This window comes from Saccostrea echinata, unplaced genomic scaffold (assembly GCF_033153115.1).
Source record: "Saccostrea echinata isolate AGI-Se365-2 ecotype Australia unplaced genomic scaffold, CSIRO_AGI_Sech_v1 ptg000056l, whole genome shotgun sequence".
In the NCBI taxonomy this organism is placed as follows: domain Eukaryota; kingdom Metazoa; phylum Mollusca; class Bivalvia; order Ostreida; family Ostreidae; genus Saccostrea; species Saccostrea echinata.
Window position 1 is genome coordinate 14,209,703 of NW_026889805.1, and position 20,260 is coordinate 14,229,962.

At 33.5% G+C, this 20,260-nt stretch overlaps 1 protein-coding gene across 1 annotated transcript; it reads left to right on the forward strand.

Annotated features, from left to right (window-relative positions):
- The first annotated feature begins 1,399 nt into the window (after positions 1-1,399).
- On the forward strand, positions 1,400-19,580 carry LOC133173708 (uncharacterized). Its single transcript, XM_061308726.1, has 9 exons — positions 1,400-1,604; positions 6,122-6,339; positions 6,713-6,879; positions 10,712-10,961; positions 11,128-11,541; positions 11,724-12,005; positions 12,251-12,439; positions 18,112-18,259; positions 19,152-19,580. Exons 1-9 carry the CDS (start codon positions 1,535-1,537, stop codon positions 19,385-19,387), a joined length of 1,974 nt encoding a protein of 657 aa, XP_061164710.1. The 5' UTR covers positions 1,400-1,534; the 3' UTR covers positions 19,388-19,580.
- The last annotated feature ends 680 nt before the right edge of the window (positions 19,581-20,260 follow it).

A 20,260-nucleotide genomic window follows, 5' to 3' on the forward strand; every position in this document is an offset into this window, starting at 1 on the left:
AGTTCTTATTCAGAACCATGAAAACCAATACACTGACAATTATAAAAGAAATCATGGTTTATATATATGTATAATGATCACGTGATATTATCAAAATTGAAGCAAATCTATACATTGTAACAAAGAAAGACAATCATAGCTGAAAATAAACATAAAAAATAAACAAGTTATCAAATTAAAAGTCATTATTTTGAAAGTCCATAACACAACCCCCGCCTCCTAGAGATTCGTCCCGAATCGCAAAAAAAAAAAAAAAAAAATGAAAATATTGTCACAATTTAAAAAGTTAATGAAATGTTCACATTGTCACTGAATGTTCCACCATCACATCAATTAAATTCTCCGAAATTCGTCTTTTTCTAACGACAACTCCATTGCACTGGGTAAACTCATCACACACGTTCGAGGTCTCTCGGCGGCATAATATTGTGGCATCCTTATATAGGAACCCTGTCCCCGATTGATAACTTGCAGATGTCTTTCCATGGTTGTGTGGAGCTGGTTTGTCCCTCTTAGGATTAAAGACAGGTATCGGCTGAGTGCGGTGCCGGTTGTACCGTCTTCCTCAGGACTTTGCTTCGGTTTCTCCTGGTCGGCGTGTGTGGAATGTCGGCGTTCGTAATGTCTCTTCATATCGGCAGTTCTCTCTGAGGAATATTCACAGTGGTAACACTTGATTCTTTTGTCGTGTTTTCGGCCAATATGTTCTAAAACTTCTGCAGGACTCTGGAACATTTCTATACAAAGGGACATTTATGCATATCGGTTACTTTTCTTACTGTATTCTTCGTCCTTGCCATTCGATTGCAAGACTGCAAATGAGAAGAAGGGACAGTTTTGTCTTTGATGTTTTGTCTAATTCAGTCACATGATACAGCTAAAAATCTTCAAAGTGCCTCAGCTGTCGGCAACGCCTTTGACATCAGCTGGTCGTTTCGCGGTCTACCTTTTGATCTTCCGAAACCGCAGCGTCGTTACCGTTAACGGTCTCTGTGTTGTACTCAACGTACGAAGCAGTAATAGGGTCAATAATAATGAAACGAATGGTGTATCAGTAGCATCTTCTTTCACATAATTTTAAGTTAAAGCTTCTTGACTCTCAAGACTTTCCTCTCGACTAATATAAGGCTTTAACCTGTCAACATGAACAATTCGGACAACTTGCTGTGCTGAAATTTAAAAGTGAAATAGTGCAAAATTCAGTCTTAATGCAGAAAATCGCAAGCAAGAATAAAAGCATTGCATAATCAAATTGAATACATTCACTGAAGCAATTAGGTAACAAAAATGAAAGGACACGGATAATAAAATTAAACTCCAATGAATATTTAAAGATGTCTTGTATAGGTATGTTTTTTTTTTCACAGACGTGCAGAAGTGTGGAACATTACTTGAATATGCGTTACCTTGTTCTGTTTCCACTACCAAAGTAGGGAATAGACCCTGTTTACTGTTTAAGCAGTCATAACTTAACCCAGGGTGTTCATTTATTCTATTTTCAAGAACAAATGTGTCACAATTTAACCGTATAAAAATGCTGAAGGGAGTTTTATTATTTTCTAGCTTTTATGTAGTGAATGTGGCATGTTATGGAATATTCGAAGGTATGTTAATATGTTTCACGTTTAAAAAAAAATAAAAAATAAAATGTTTCATACTCATCACTTTATAATATTAATTTGTCAACAAGTTAGTTCAAGACCTAAGATTGGGATGTTATTTTTTTGTATTGTGTTAATTTTGAAAAGTTAGCAGCCATCACGAAAAAAGAAAAAAATCAAAATGTCAATGATTTAGTTCATAAGTCCCGATACTCCGTTCATGACACACTTATCCCAAACCGTGGATTTTACCCTGTTAACTTTTGCAACTACAGGTATATTATCATAATGACAAAAAACAAAAATAGACTTCAACAGTAGATATCCTTATGTTAGCTCAATGTTGATACAGACATGATTTCGAAGGTAACTTTTAATTTGTTTAAGTTACAATCCAGTCTTGAATCCACTCATTCGTAATTGTTGCCTTACATATATCTCAAAGCTGTTGCTTGAAAACGGGAATATAAAAGCTACCCGCACGCAAGCCAAAAAAAAAATAGAAGAAGAAAAACTATTCTGGTCTTATGCCATGTCATGATAGATTTCTTTCATTCCAATTTCTATCACATTTTATGTGCTGCTCTAAATGAGATCTGAACAAGTAATCAATGAACTATATAAGGATATACGACTTAAATGAATGACTAAATAATATAAAATAATAGTGGCTTAAACAAATCACCTGGCCAAGGAAATATCTGTGGACATATATTGAAAAAACATCGTGCTTTCATCAGGTGATGTTTAAAAACCTGTTCTGGGTGAGTTTGATAAACTTAAAGTGAATTAATTCGTAACATTTGACATATATTTTGGCATAAAAGTGAAGTGTATTTTTCTAATCAGCCAAGGTGGTGACGATTCTGAAAATAAGAAAAATTGAAACATTGGTTACCATGGAACAAAGGGAATTAAAAAAAATTGGTGACCTCATAATCGGTTTCCATATACTGTTGAACCATCTTTGTTCGTGGGGGACCAATGTTAGTGGATTTCGTAGGTCACCCATACCCACGAATTTACATTCCCACGAACATTTATTTCGTAAACATATTGATTCATTGAATTTACCGTATAAACGAGTAATCCACGAAATTACGTCCCCACGAACAAGATAAAATTTGCTTGCCTACGAACATTGACCCCCACGAAATAAAATGATTCCACAGTACGGAAACAAAACAATGCGTGAGTATTAAGACAACAACAATAATTTTATATTTACTTGTGCAGCAATATACCCTCATCACATGCATACGGGGTTTATATCTCTCAATTGATTCGATACTTAAAGGGCATGCTCTACGTATGAACAATTTCTAAAACGAGGTAAATTATTGACAAACAAGTTGATGAAACAAGAGTATCAGCAGTCTCGTTTAAAGTCATCATTTCGTAAGTTCTATGGTCGATACAATGACCTTGCCAGCAAATACAATCTTTCATGGAGTCAAATGCTGACTGACTTGTTTCATACTTATTGTTAGGCCATTATTTACACACTAATTTGTCGACGGATTTTTCCGTTATTTTCTAATCATGTCAAGAGCACAAGGCGGGGATGCTCACTCCTCCATGGCACCTGATCCCACCTCTGATGTCTTAGAGGCCCGTGTTTGCTCTACTCCTATTTTGTGATGTTTAATGGACTTTTGAGCTCGAATACTGTTCGTTATCTCCACATATTTCATCTACTTAATGATGATTTTTTCTTCTTCTGATATAATCACAAAATTATTATTATTATGGGAAAGAGGAAAAGAATGAACGGCTAATAATTACAAAATACTTCGTAATCGAAAGGTTTTTAAAAGATAGCTTTTTCTATACGGTACAGAAACCCTGAGAAGGAGATAAAAAGACAAATACAAATATGTATAGAAATCTAAATCAAAGTCGCTCAAGTACAATGGTTCGAATTTTATTCAAGTAATTTTATTTTTTTCTTTCTAGAACCTTTTCATCCCAACACCTCCTCATTTCTTTGCAACCTCTTACCATGAAAAAATATGCTTCAAATATTTTTACTATCACTGGTTTTAACAATTTTGGCGAAATTTTGTGCATCACAGGCTTTAACTAAGAATAAGCCCTTTCTGACAGTTTTTATGATATTTTAATTCCATTTTAAAATATTTTTCTTTCTACCAGTATGGATATTATTTTAAATTGCTATGATATATACCAATTTGAAAGCAATCTACTTCTATTTCCGTTGAAATGTAAGTCTTTGTAAAGAAGAGATAACAAATAAATGCAGGGATACGTCTGTTAAAGATTGGATCAAATGTCGCTTGATTTCTTTTTACCGGATTATACATCTCCATTTTAGGCCGTAGGTTGTTTCTAACGAGAAATGAATGGGTTTAAAGATCAAATTGACTTAATGAGGTTCAAATTAAACATTTTTAATGACTACTATCTTAGAAAAGAGTGTAATTAAATATTGTATATGTTTCGCATACCTTTTCAAGGGGCCAGAACACAGTTGCATTGCCGTTTTCTTAGTTGTAAATTTCTATTTTTATTCAAAAAATAATTTCAGTTTAATGAAATGAACTTACATGAAATTTTGGCAAAATTCAATGACCACGATATTCTTTATCATATTAGGCCAAACATCTTTGTTCGTGATTTTTAACCCCAAGCTCTATTATAGTTAATGTTTACGTTGTATCGGGAGTGTTCTTTTTCTTTACTCTGCACACATCACTGAACACGAGCTGACAACACTGCTGTTTCGGTTTTTCTTTCTCATATTTCTACACTGAATATTCTGGAGTAAGGATTTAATATCTTTCATTAATACACAATATATTCCAAACTTTTCTTAAATAATGAGGATATTTTGTTAAGAAAGCGCAAGGATATGTGTCAAACAAATGCATCCCGTAGTTCGTAATTTTAATAAGTTTCAGATAAAACAAGTTTCTAAACACGCTTCTATAATATATGTCTCTATGGTGGCATATTTATGCCATCCAGGTAAATTTTGTCAACATAAGATATCGCGTCAAGTCACGATAACTATCACGTCAAGTCAAGATCAGTTGCTGGTTTTGTCGAGATATACCGACTTCTATCTCGTCAAGTCAAGATAAGCAATCACATGTTTTTGCAATAGCTATCTCGACATGACGAGATTATTTATCTTGTATTATGACTAAAATTGACAAGTACTGCCTCTTTGTAATTGCTGTCACGATAACTGTATACTCGTATATGTATGTATGTATTTATATAGATGACGTGTTACGGGTGTCTCAGTCGTTTTCCAGTGAAACTATGTGGATCTCTTTTATTGAAATTATTCGTCAAATTCATCACTGCTAGTGAACCAATTTAATCTTTGTATTTGTCTATTGGAGGAATATAATTTTTAACAGATAAAGGTTTTTGAATATAAACTGTTCCATAACATAAAATAAAATATATAAAATAATATCTCTATTAAATATGAAACAAACAACCCATTTACTTAATTCATAATTTCCATTGTTGGTCTTTTCTTAGTTACTGGCATGGCATAAGTAAAACAATTAATGCAAAGAGTCAATCATTTATTAAAAACTACCGATAATGATATTATAGCCAAGTATTGATCTCTGATAAACAAAAAAGTAGTTTATTTAATTGAATAGTAAATTTATTGAGTTAATAATTGCAAATATCATATCTAATTAAAAGTTAAAAGCTTATTGGTTTGGTTCACACATACTTGTATTTTATTTTACTGGAAAGACACGGTTTGAACACAGAGTGGTTCAAACTGAATTCTTCGAAATTATGCCTGCAATACTTATTAAACTAACAATTTGATAGAAGGTATCCGCCTATTTCATTGGAAAATGACCGAGGCACCCGGAACACGTCATCTATTTATATACTAGTAAATGTACATGTACATATACAGTTATCGTGACTGCAATTATGAAGAGTCAATACTTGTCAACGCAACAATTTTAGTCATGATACATGATAAATTATCTCGTTATGTCGAGATAGCTATCACAACAAAATGTGATAGATTATCTTGACTAGACGAGATAGAAGTATCTCGACGAAACCAGCAACTTATCTTGATTTGACGAGATAGCTATCTTGACTTGACGCGATATCTTATGTTGACAAAAAAATATGTGGATGGCATAAATATGCCACCATATGTCTGAAATGCTCTAGCAACATGTTAGTATGAAACTTACCGAAAACTAGAAAACATTTACATGAAATCATTGTCCAAACCCCTTTAAAGTTAAAATGAAATATGTTTTTTCTTTCTTTCATTTGATTGTTCATTTTGTATTTGATTTACACATTAGCTGACTTTCAAGAATAAATTAATCTTCTGGTTTAAGTATTAAGTATAAATATATATAACCTCTTTCCATATTTTATCATGTACCTGTGTATAAACCCTAGCCAATGTCAGACCATTGGTCCGTGGTTCCTAAGGATATGATATCGTTAAATGTGACATGACAAATAACTGTTTAACTGTTTTATTTTCTTTATAGATTACAGAAACCATCCATGCATCCGAAAATGTGACAGTCACATTTTGATGATTTGTGAGTACAACTTCACTGTGGAATACTATCACACATTATCCAAAGCCTGCTTCAACTGTCCTCATAACGTCACAGATTGTGCTCGTCCACACTGTGTGGCGGCGGACGGAACAAAACGGGGGATAATCACGGTGAACAGAATGGTGCCTGGCCCCGGGATCCATGTAAGTCTCGATTACACTGAATTCAACATATCTCTATTTTCAACATCTCTAATGAAATTAATGTCAGAATAAACTTGGTGAAATAACTCCTAAATTGTCAAATGAATGCATTATTTTAAAAGTGTTTTGCTCTACGAGGTCTAGATCTTATCCTTTCATTTGATTTCTTCATATTTAAAGATACTTTAAGAAAAATGCAAAAAGCTTTCAAACACATTTTTATGGGCATATCAGAATTAAATTGGAATTTCCAGCAATAATCTTAAATTTGAAGCAAATTTAATACCAAAATTCTGATATCTTTGCTATTTGTTTTTGTGTTTCAACGTTACCCAAAACTTAACTTAGAATTTTTTTTTATATATATTAATAGATATGTGAAGGAGACACTATAGTAGTTAATGTACACAACAAATTGGAAGGTTCTGATGGACTGTCCATCCACTGGCATGGACTTCACCAAAGAAATACACCACATATGGATGGGGTCTCTATGGTTACTCAATGTGCAATCCCAGCACACTCTTCATTCCAATACAAGTAAGGATAAATAAAAAAAAATAAAGATCAAGTAATCGAAGGCTGATTATGAAAAACATTTTATAGCGCTGAATCACTGAATAAATGTGAGAATATTTCAAATAAAAAATAGCGGCATCTAGTGTGGATTGTCTGTTCTCAGGGCTCTAGAAATATGGCTCTTTGCTGGTGTAAGAAAAGTTGAAACTCTCTAACATAATAGTTTTTAGCCAGTTTTTTTAAAGCATTGTGACGTTGCTGTTAGTAAACGTTATGAAGATGAATATATCAATTTATTGGCAATATCTAAAATCTGCATTATTTAAACATTCCTGTTATCGAATGTGATGACGATAGTCTATCTGCAATTGCTGTAGCCGAAGGAGTATTAAAAAATGGTATTTTTTTATCGCACAAAGGATTAACAAAACGTAGGAGCATTTTGTAAGGAACTGCCGAAAAATGTTGCCCGTACGTGTTCGACAACAAACTATATGAAGTTAGAATTGAAAATCGCCCCAAAGCCTATGAGAGACAACAACTGAACTAGTCAAAAGAAACAATATTAGTCAATGTGCATCAATAGAAAAAAAATATCAAATGATATATAAATGATGTAAAATTTTGTGGAAAGAAACTTACAAAAAAGTTTTGTGCTGTCATTATACGACAAAATCATTAAGTGAAAAAATTACCCCACAAACTTGCTGAAAAACTACCCTGAAAAGTTTGTAATACGACACTTTTTAACACAGTCGTGTGCAGCGAAGACGGATCAAGGTAAATACCTCACCTGGATTCAGGTCACGTCTATTTACAATTGGTTCATCGGATTTTGGTATTATAATTTCCAGAATAAATCTTTGATAATTTAAATCATATACGGTACCAATTTTGATGCACCAGATGCGCATTTTGACAAATTGTGTCTCTTCAGTAATGCTCAAGCCGAAACGTTGGGTATTCAAAATATTTAAGTAAAAAAGGCTTGGAAGAGCTGAAAAAAGGTACCAAAGACTAGAGCCAAATACGTCGAAGGATCAGAGCTATGCATGAGGGTGATAATCCTTAATTTTGAAATAAATTTTGAAACATTTTACCACAGAAATTAAACATATATCCGTATTTTCAAGCTAGTACCAAGTGTAGGTTACTGGGCTGTAGAGACCCTCGGGGACTAACAGTCCACCAGCAGAGGCCTCGACCCAGGGGTCGATAAGTAATGTTAACTCTTCAAAAATTCTAAACAACATAACACTCTATTCAAGAAAGAAGATCGTGAGCTACGATCAGTTCTAGAGAAAAAGACATAGAGATTATGAGAGAACTTACAGGTATAAAAATCATAGTCACGTAAGACATTCTGGAAGTGTTCTATTTCTATTTCTTTCTCAAATGTTCCACAACGATGCGCATAAAGCATGGAAAACTCATGGCATAATGTAATGCACACATTATTTTTCAGAATTATTAAATAAATGTGTTCTTTTCGTTGATATTTATATATTTGCTTTCACCTGAACAATTTGAAGTTTAGACTCCGATTACCCTAAGTTTGTTCATGTTATTTATGAAATTCGTGATCCCATTGCACTTGAGAGTCTTTCAAAACCTACATGCCTTGATTTGGTGTAAGCAGCTCCAACTTTTTACCAAATCGAACACCAATATACTGATGATAATAGCGGTTGTGAAACTGGAAATGATAGATCGATGGAAGTTTTACCTCCCTTCAAAGTACCTGGTGCTTATCAAAGGAATAGTTGCTACCTATTTTGTTTTATCATTTTAGGAGTGTCGCATCAGGCGCTCAAACCAACGACCTTTATACACCGACTGAGCTACCTTGACGGTCTTTGAAATTGTCAGCAAATACAGTCTATCATTGTTAAGTAAAATGCTGACTGATGTTTTTTAGACTAATTTTTAACTATTTTTTACACACTGAATTGTCTACGGATTTTTTCCGATCATGACAAGGAGCACACGGCGGTTGAAACCGTTCGGCAGGCGATTCTCACTCCTCCGTGGTACCTGATCCCACCTCTGATATTTTAGAGGTCCGTGTCTGCTTTGCTCCTGATTTGTATTGTTTGAATGGACATTTTAGCATGAATACTGTTCATTATCTCCGTATTTCATTCAAGACGTTGAGTTTAAGGTTATGTCACTTGATTGTTACTACCTTCTATTAACATTTCGACAAATGAATACGCAGTAGAAAGGGTAGAAAAATATTTTGACACATACACTGAATGTGAAAACTGGTTATTGGCTGAAAATTTCTTATAGCAATATAATGCTATATTTTCGTAACGTATTACGATTAATAATTGTAAAAAAGAGATCCTTCTCACTTAATTAACTTCAATTTATGTGGAGAATGTACAAAGTATTAAACTATTATATATATTTTTAAAATTATATATTTTGTTAATTTTACAACAATTACTGTGAGATCACAAATTTTCATAGGGGGATAATTTTCGTTGTTTTCGTGGTATAAAAAAGCACACGAAATCATGTCCTCAACGAAATGTAAGAAATAACTATGTAAAAAATATTTAACAACCTACTACCGGTACTTCTTCATCCATTATATCAAATCCCCCACAATTTTTTCCCCAAAAACCACGAAACTTTGACCCCACGAAAATGTGTGATTTTACAGCTTGCAGTGAAATGCACCAGCTTTCGCTTTACTGTTTGACTTGTTTAACATCTTAAACTTTTCATTAGATTTTAAAAATCCAGAGCATCTGCTTTATTCTGAGTTCGAGCATTTTGTCGATTTATATCGGTACTGAAAAATGTATAGGAATTCGATATTTTTTGTCAACCAGATATATATCGGAATTATATATATATTGCATAGCCCCACTGAATACGGACCAGTATTTATACGCAATGACCTCATTTCCACTTGTGAAAATCCATGACCACGCATGCAAGTGATACAGTTCTCATAATTGAATTTGTTTTTGACGAATGGAATCTAATATCCATAACAAGTAAGTTTGAATCATATCGTCCTGATTACATTTTACTGGCATACAACGATGGACAGGCATCTATGATAGATCATGTGATTATCCAATAGAACAGGGAAGTGTATTTAATTGTATGCAATAACTGGTGATATTTCTGTAAACTGCTCAGATCATCATCCTATATTATTAGGTCATCTCACTCCCAGATGAACTTCCAACTTTTAATCGTTTAGGGGAAAAAGTGATGAGCATGTGGACATATTAAAAAGATCATGGGCTGCCAAACGGATAGTGTATCCAGGAGAGACTACAGAATATAACATCCAGTCTGAGAGGACAAATTAAGAATTAAGTCAAGAATAACATAAATGAATTTTATTTGTAACTTCTTGAAAGCAGCCAAATGATCATTTCCAAGAAAAGATTTTGATCATACCTGAATCCATCCAGAAATATCTTGTGTATATGTGAATTATATCTTTTTGATCATGGTATTCACTATTCACCCTATGAAAAGGATAAAATTGGGAAAAAAAGGTTGTCAAGCCAGAAATCTTGTATACATCTAAATTATATTCATCATTGCGGTTTTGTTATAGTGTGCTACAACTTGATGCTAAGGAATCAGAAAAAAAAAACAATTCGCATCACTTACTGAATGTATCTAAAAATCTTATGGAAAGGCAAATCTTATTTTTTTCAATTAAAGATTTGAGATACATTGTAGACAGAGAGTACAACAAAGAAAATAATAGTCAAATTGACAAACATGAAAGAAAATACAATCTCTTGTTCGTTGGCCAAATTAGATTCTTAGTTATGAAAAAGAGAAATAAAATATTACAACTTTTCAATTTTTTAAGGTTCAAGCCAGACCATCCAGGAACCTACTTTTGGCATTCTCATTCTGGGCTTCAGAGAATGGATGGGGTCTTTGGAGCTCTTGTAATCCGTCAGTCGGATGCCAACGAGCCTCATCTTGGACTTTACGATCATGATTTACCGGAACATACTTTAATTATAAACGACTGGTTGGTGGAATTAGCAATCAATCGATTTGCAAATCATCATCATGCAGGAGGAGACAACAAACCCGCTTCTATGCTCATAAATGGGGCAATTAATAATGTCTTACTTGTACCGAAATAAACTAAATTTTCCTACCATTCTAGAATTCTGATAAACAATTCATGTGTATTAGATTATTTGTATCTTGCTTATGCCAACCTCTGATTTTTTCACCTAAACCTAAGTACATTTATTATTACTCATTAATTCAGGTAAAGGAGCATTCCAGGAATATACAAATCAACATAACACTACAATCTACACGCCTCGTGAGACATTGATGGTGGATCAAGGCAAACGCTACAGGATTCGTCTGATAAGCAACGGTTTACTGAACTGTCCCATCCAGTTCTCTATAGACAATCATACCCTTATAGTCATGGCTACTGACGGTTTTCCCGTGCAGCCTATCACGGTGGAATCACTTAACGTGTTTGCTGGTGAACGATATGATATTGTACTCCATACTACCCAGTCTATTGACAATTACTGGATTCGAACACGTGGTGTTGCAGACTGTGGTAGGAAAAAGACACACCAAGAGGCCATCCTTCGCTACCAAGGAGCTGCAGAGAGCCTGCCAGATTTATCTACAGGATATGACGCAGGGCATCGCACAGGAAAGGTACATAATTTAGCGCTAATATATATGAATAATCTGCTGCACAATTTTCCATGTCAAGATATGCTTTGTATTTAATGTTACTTTTGTTCACTATTATTTTCTTAATTGTAATTTTGTAAAATGGTTTAATAGTACATTGAACAAAGAATGTTAAACTGTTTTTCTGTAAAATGATTTCACAGAAACTAAATCCATGGAACAAGGCGGAGACTGAGGACCTGATTCAAGTAACAAGACTAGTATCACTTCATGAAACTGACGCGGCTCTAACCAAAAAACCTGATAAAACCGTGTACATGTCTATGGATTTCAATAAAATTGACAACTACCATTTCCACGATCCTGTACTGTACCCTATCTCTGCAGTAGAGAGATCGAAACACTTGTATTTGCCCCAGATCAACCATATATCTACAGTTTTCCCTCCGGCACCACCCCTTACACAATTTATAGATATCCCCAAGGTGAATAGAAAGATTTTAATTCTGAATTTTACGCTTTAGTTTTAAATTTGAAAACAACTGGACTACTTTTTTTCCCACAAATATGACTAAGTTGATTTAAATATCCTTTCAATTTAAAACCTAACAATACAGAGATATTGTTTTTCACAGGGAAACAAAATCGATCACTGTTCGTTATCTGACTTTTTTCATTAATGATTATGTCTAGATAAATCATTTACTTATGTTGCTTTATCTCTTAACAGGAAATGATGTGTGATTCTATGAATATGAACCGTAACTGCTCGTCTGAATTTTGTGAATGTGTCGACATTAAAAAGGTCAATCTCGGCGATGTGGTAGAGTTTGTCATAGTGGACGAAGGGAAGACCTTTGACGCCAATCATCCCATGCATTTACATGGCTACAGTTACAGGGTGGTCGGTATGGGAAAGGTACGAAAATGTTTTAAAAATTCATTTTAGAGAATTAATTAAAGACTGTATGAGTGAATTACAACAAAATATAAATTCTATAAATTCTTAGACGAGTCATTAAATATCAATTATATTCAAAATTCTGTAGTCTTCTCACATTTTGAACTTCCCTTACACTAATTCAAGTTTGAGATTAACATACTTTGCTACCTCGGTATATTGCCCTCCGTTAATTTCCACCCTCGCCTATTGCCAGGAATTCTCGAGGAACGGATTTCCCCCTGTGTTAATACACGCGTTATATTGCCACCCCGCTTATTGCCGTCCGCCACTGGTTTGGGGAAACAAAATGTCAAATTATATAAGGAAAATCCTCGAAAACAATAACAATTAACTAGAGCGTGTCGGTAAATTTGACAACACACCCCTGCTTTGACAGTGGTTGAGGTGAAGAGTGACTGGCTGGACAAGGAATTCAGCTAAATTAAAGATAATTGTTGAATAAAACTCAAAATTAGCAATGTCTTTGGCGTGTTTTTATTAGGCAGATTAATTATTTCATCACAATAATGGAAACTTTAGGCAAAAGAAAGCGTACAAATTTGGATTACAAGAGAAAAACAAAGTACTGAAAGTACTGGAAAGCGCTAAGCAATGTTTGCAATTTGACATTCATCAGAATTATTTTGAATTTAAATTGCCTATTGTATTGGAATAAGTAATGTGTTGACAGAGCAAACGCTAGGGGCGAGCACAGTTGTTTGATACACATTTACTTAAACCGCACGAGGATATATTTGAAGATTCGAGACTGTGACATCCCATGACGTCGTATATACGTTGCTATTTAAGGTATGTCACTCGTTAGCTTTTAAGAAAAGTTCAGTAATAACCTCTCACTTTAAAACTATTTATTACAATTTCATTTTCTATAACATATTTGAATTATACAAATTATAAAACATTCAATTTAAAAACTGGCCATAAAATCATAAAGAACAAGATTTATGGGGGACTGTTTCTTGTGGTGGAAAGATATTTAATAGAAAGTTCTACAAATCTACACAATCTAATATCTTGGAATGTTAGCCCTACATATTTTTACTCGGAGCATTTTCCCCGTTATCATACTCCAGGAATTTGAAATGCAGGTGTCAATACGTTTGATTTCCATTAGTGAACTCTTCAAAATTAGAGGCGCGTTTGGTCGTCTGACTTGGACAGCATGGCGTTGCGGATAATACAAAACATGCCAACCTCAATCCAATTTTAAATGTTAATTTTTTTTTCATTCCAATTAAAGAATAGACGAACTAAAAGACATATGTAAGAGAGCGAGAACCCTAAATTTATCACCCATTAATAAAAAATACGACATTTCCGAGGCATGTGTATTGTATTTAAATGTACCATTCGATAAATAGATACATACGATCAACAATAGATATAAATTGATATCATTGTCATTTCTACTCGTAATGTATATAAAGTCCACAACAATAAAATTTTTCATCTACATTTTGTTAGGATTTGTTCATCGACATTCAATATATTGTTTACATGTTTATGTTACGTTTGTCCCAGAAATCCCGCGAGATTTGTACATTTTCCGACTTTTTCACAAAAGAGCGCACTAAGAAGTATAACTCTTCAATAGTGGAAATAGAACGCATTAATATTTTTGGAACAAATTTTACATGTTCACTCAACAGAATTTGCCAAAAAAAGAATATATATTTTAAAAGTCAAGATAAAATTCACACAGTTTTTGCCTGAACGTCAAATTTACTATCTCTCAACAAATCATTAAAGCAACTCGGTTACTTTTTTTTTTTTGAAGTTTAATTTATTTATGGCAAGAAAGAGCAATACCACAGTTATGGAAAAACCGTCTGTTGCGAAAATTGCAATTCCGGAAGTTATTATAGAAAAAAGTTCATTTGGAGCAATGTGCACAGTCCGAATTTTACTCTTCGTCTCGGTGTTCCTTTAAGAGCTAGTTTGCCGTCATGAGCAGCACTCGCTTCTAGTTTTCTTTTTCTTTAACATCATTAAATCTATGCAGATAGAACAAATCTGACCTCTCTAGGCTTTTCGTGTAATTCCGAGGCGCTTCTACATTTTATATTATTAGAAATCGTCACATCCGCTGCTTTCAGTTTCAGTTTATTAGACTGAAACACTACAGCTCTGTGATAATTTTTAATAATAAATTCATTTCGTGTTCACGAGTGTTTCAAAATGAAGATTGGCTGTTGGTGACATAAGCGTTTGGTTTCAGGTGCATGGATGGTGTATTTTGTGTCATATGTGTTTTTCTAGGTGTGTCTGAATACACTCATTAAAATAAAAATCGAAAATCGCTGAAATCAGCACGTTTCAAAAATTACATATCTACTGTATATAAAAAGAACCAAGGTACGACAGTTGCCATCTTAGATTTCAGGGGGTGTCTAGGTTCACACTTGATTTTAATCAATATCTACACTTTTCCTACCGTTGTCGGATGATCGAGATCTAGCTTCAAAAATGATTGAATAACGCCCTTCAATCTTTTGCCGATTTGAACTGAAACCAAGCGCCTATGGTTGGCGACTGTCATTTTATTTGTTAGAAAATGTAGATGTTATTTCTTATTGCATACAATACTTCATATCGATAAAAAAAAAACCCTTATTGATAACATTTATTAAAGTTATGAATAAAAGATCTTTAAAATAACGAGATATTTTGTCTGAATTGTTTTTTTTTTTTAATCATATCTCAATTTTTTCTCATATTCATAAGCGATTAAAAATTTACGATTTCATAGAAAGGATTTTACAAGAAGTACATTCAATGGAGTGTGTAAGATATTTACACAATCGCCGGTATTAATTAATGATAAATAAGACTTAGACTATTATATTTTGTTTTGAATATGCTACAGCTGTGCATTACACATTTTTACCACTTCACATTCATCGCGCTGTGCAACATATCGGCATCAACAAGTGACAAAATCTAGGAAATTAGCACCTGAAGAGTTTTCGTAGTTTTGTCAGAGATAATAGGTATATATACAATTTGAGTATAAGTATATTATATTTGTCTTCTTCGTTTGATTAAAAAACATTCAGTGCTATTCTTTAATCTTTGACTTTCATATACATGATTTATAATGTATTTGTGTCGAAAATTAGTCTTTTCTGTTGATCTCACAACATGTGTAGCTGATTTGTAAATATCACATTTTTAAATAAAAATTTTTATACTTTTTTCTTTGGAATAAAAATATGTCATTAAAAACTCGAGTATTTTTTTTTAACTCTTTCTTGTTAAAATACTTTAAAATGAATCGGTAATTTTTTTTACGGACATTTGATGCTTTAGCTTAATCTTAACTTGTTTAGGTATGATATCAACTACCACTCAAAACATGCTGATAGGAATAAAATAAAATATCCACAGCACCGGTGTGTTCCTTGAAAAGAAATCTTGAAAATAATTGACCAGTAATTTTTGTGCTAGTTCCATGATAAATAATTCAACAACCCAAAAAAGAAAAGATAGTATATTAATCTCAAGTATGAACAAATATGAAACCCTATTTTCTGATTTTCATGAAGATATACAACATTGTTTCATTCTGTTTTTATTTAGTGCTCATAAAGTTGCTAAGCAGACAAATCGGCAACTCAAACATACCTGTCCCGTTACTGAGAACGTTTAAGTAAGGTTTTACATTTTTCGACATATCTTGCGCACAGCACACACAAAGCGCCATATTTGTCATCAATATTTCCGAGAAATTAGTTTTTCCTCTCTATGTGGATTCAGCCACTACGTGTCCAACATGTACGTGCAGCCGTAAACTGCCTTTCCTTGCGAAACAAGGCTGGATTACACGAATAATGGACAGTTCATGAATGCATTTACGTCTGTTAATAATTGATACTGAGGTGCGAAAATCAACATCATTGATAGCTCTCTGCATGGTGCAAGGGTGATAATAGAGAAACTTGTTTTTAAAGTTAGTTAATATGGATATAAATTATATAGATCATAAGAACATTGTATATCAATTTTATGCGAAATTTTCTATTAAAAAACTTATTTCCAGTTTGAGTTTTAAATACTTATTAAAATCCCATATGAGTTTTAAACAATCACTATATACATGACATATAATAAACCGTTTTTAAGGTATTTGCACCATTGATGGTTTTTTAATACTTCTTCGATATATGTATTATCACTGCAGCAATTGTTAGCTACATGTTACACAGTGCCGACATGATTTTTTAATGAACTACAGTGTATAGAGATAAGAACCGCCTTTATCCACTAACAGCAGACTTTCATACAATGTATGTACTATCTACCTCACTAATTGACACCTATTATTAGACCTGTGCGTAACACAGTATTACTCTAAAATAGCCGAAAGCGAGTTGGGGATTTCCAGTTGCATATTTTTAGAAGACTCTGTGGAGTTATCTTACTTGCTAAGTGGCGCTGGATCGCGAACGGAAGTAGTATTAAGATGACAGTAAGCGCTTTGCGCTGCGCTTAGCGCTTAATTATTGATCAACATTCGATCTATTTGATAGTAAATTTGCTTATCATGGATAATGCACCAAACCATAATGATTGCAAAAATTGATTTGTGTCCCCTTAGATTAAGAAGCCATTCTATCGATCAAAAGGAAACCCCATCTCTATTTTTTTTAGACTACTATAATTCTACACGTGAAAATATTAGGACTTCCGCTACTCCTGAAATTTTCATAAAGTGTTGGGCACGTAATGGGTTGATTGATAAATATCAAAACAGACGGAAGAGAAGTACACAGGTACTAGCATGTTTATTACAACGGGTTGACGTATCCTGACATGTGACTTAACATTCATCAGTCATGACTTTTTACCAATCGAACTTTTTATCTAATTCAGAAATTCTAGAGACGGTGAAAAAATCTACTTTCGATTCAGATAAAATTAATGTTAATTCTCAAAAAATATTTTTATGCCGAGAGGCTATAACTGTTACTAGCATCTTTGTCATCGGGTTATTAAATTCTTAGAGCATGACGAGAGAGCGAAAGTGTTCAATATTATGACATTTTATTTCTTTTCATTCAAAATAATGTAAACAAAAAATAAGACTTTTTTCAAAGAGAGAGAGAGAGAGAGAGAGAGAGAGAGAGAGAGAGAGAGAGCTGCCCTTATACACATGTGCACAAGCATGGCATAAACAGATTGTAACTGAAATAAATTACGTACACTATTTATATTGTTTTGATTACCCACTGAATTGTAATTTATGGCAAAATTCGTTATATTGCCACCCTCGCTTTAATGCCAAAATCTGTCTTGGACAAAAGATGGCAATATACCGAGGTACATATGTAGCACTGTATATAAACTGTAAGCAATGAAGTATGAAAAGTTGTAGAGAATTATCTTAACAAATGATATTTCGGATGCGAACAGCAGTGTCACCTAGGTGCAAGCTTATAGACTGAGCCATCAAGGTTGAGGAAGAGTTTCCAGATATGAATTAAGAAGGACTGTCTCGAGGTCTGGTGATGGGTTCAGTCCAAAAATCAACCAATCCGAATCTCAGCCAAGATTAGCATTTACTCTGATGGAAATACGATTCAGGAGAGCGTTATGACAATTAAGTCTTTTGTTTTACTAACACACAGATTAACATAAATACAACCCTCCAAGAGGTGAAAGAGTTGGATGCTGCAGGAAACATTTCCAGAAATCTTAATATGTCAGTGAAAAAGGACACAGTAACTGTCCCCGATGGTGGATACACCATTCTCCGCATACACGCTACGAATCCAGGTAAGGTAACAGTAAGGTACTTGAGGAGCATCTTCAAGTGATGTATTAGGAGTACATGCCACCAATGAAGGCAGGATAAATTAGTAATGATATATTTAGATTTATCTTTAATACACATTCATGCAGTTATCAATTATAATATCAGGTAATGTATAACGAATACCTATTCAGGTATGATATTAAACTTTAATTTATAACTCAGATAAACTCCACCAATCTAGTTAATATGATTCAGGTTCATCTTTAAATGCATAACTCTCATCAACCCAGTAAGAATGACACGCAACCAGACCAGCTAGAAAAATTTAGGTTAATGCATAACATAACAGCGGGATGGACGAGATGTGCTATGATGGGAATTGCACATCAACCAGTTCTTCCTTTGATCTTAAATGAAAAATGCAGCATCAAGACCTCTATGAATCTGCTTTAACCGTACCAAGATTGCAAGAAATTAAATTGAATATATAGAGAAATTAATTACTAATCATTATTCTCCAAGTGTTTTTGGCTTTTCATCATTATACGCATGTGCCGTGATTTATTTCATGGTTAATATTGACAACAATATGAGTTCATATTTAGTGTAAATGACTTTTTATTCGCGAGAACTTTATTTTCGCGTAATTACGCGAATTTTCTTCTCGCGTAAATTTTTATTAGCAAAGATTATATAGGACAGTAGTCAGAATTCGTGAAAATTTTGTCTCACTTATAAATGCCAAATACCCATCTCGCGAAAATAAGGTGTAGCGAATATTTGGTGATCTACAGTACTAAGATCCTCCTCTGAACAGTTTTCATAATTTTTTGCATTTCAATAATTAGCAGATATGATCTTATCCTGCGCTTTTTCCCTCAATATATTTATATTGGACACTATTTACCTTAGGTTTCTGGTTTTTCCATTGCCATATTGATTTCCACGCCGAGATAGGAATGGGAATACTCCTACAAGTGGGAGAAATTAACCAGATGCCAAAACCGCCATTTAATTTTCCAAAATGTGGAAACTGGAAATATACTCCTCCTGTGGAGGAAGAGGCTATATGTCCTGTGAACAGTGTCAGAGGTCTACAATATACACCAATGATTGTGGCGTTTGTGATCTATAAAAACCTTTTATAGATGTTTTTACAAAAGAAATTTTGTACAAAATAAATTCACGAGTTTGTAAATGTACAATCACATGCTTTTTAATGGAATGTTTTCATTTCTGACTTGTCATTTGTTCCAATAATATGGCATTTAAAACATAAAACAAATGAACATCTGAGTTTTGTTAACGAACTGAAATAGCTCACTTTACGGAAAAAATGACTTTCAGATGCATAATATATTTCACTTTATGCTTTATTTCAGTAAAGTGACCTTTTCAACTACTAATCCTATTACACGTTTGACATCATAGGCAGCTGTTTTTTGAATAAAAATGAAACTCACTAATATATTTACCTTGTCATTGGTCATTTGCAAAATTATTTTGTTTAAAAAAATTCTGATTGTACACACAAGTACCCTGAAGTTAATATTTAAAAGATGCTTGAGTTTCTGATTGACAATTTCTATGTAGTTTTTAGAGATCAGGTCTTCCAACAATCTGTTGGAATTTCCACTAGTACCAATTGCGCCCCTTTATTAGCAGGCCTATTTCTGTATTCATGTGAAGCAGAATTTATTCAAAAACTTCTACATGAGGGGAAGAAAACACTTGCTATGGTCTTTAACTCGACATTAAGTTATATCGACGACGTATTATCGATTAACAATAGTTATACTTCCACTCATATGTCGACTCGATATATCCCAATGAGCTCAAAAAAAGATACCACGGAGTCTGACACATCTGTTTCATATTTGGATATTTTAGTAGAGAAGGACCAGACGTTGCTTTGCGGTTACATCACTTCAGTTTTTGAAAGAAGTCGAAAACTACTTTTTTTTTAGAAGTGGCAAAATTTTTGTTACTTTACATGCAAATTCATCCAAATTTTAGGAATG

Coding starts and splice junctions, on each gene's coding strand:
- LOC133173708 (XM_061308726.1), top strand. CDS start 1,535: ATGCTGAAGGGAGTTTTATTATTTTCTAGCTTTTATGTAGTGAATGTG. Junction 6,880..10,711: donor CACTCTTCATTCCAATACAA/GTAAGGATAAAT, acceptor CAATTTTTTAAG/GTTCAAGCCAGACCATCCAG. Junction 10,962..11,127: donor CCGCTTCTATGCTCATAAAT/GGGGCAATTAAT, acceptor CTCATTAATTCA/GGTAAAGGAGCATTCCAGGA.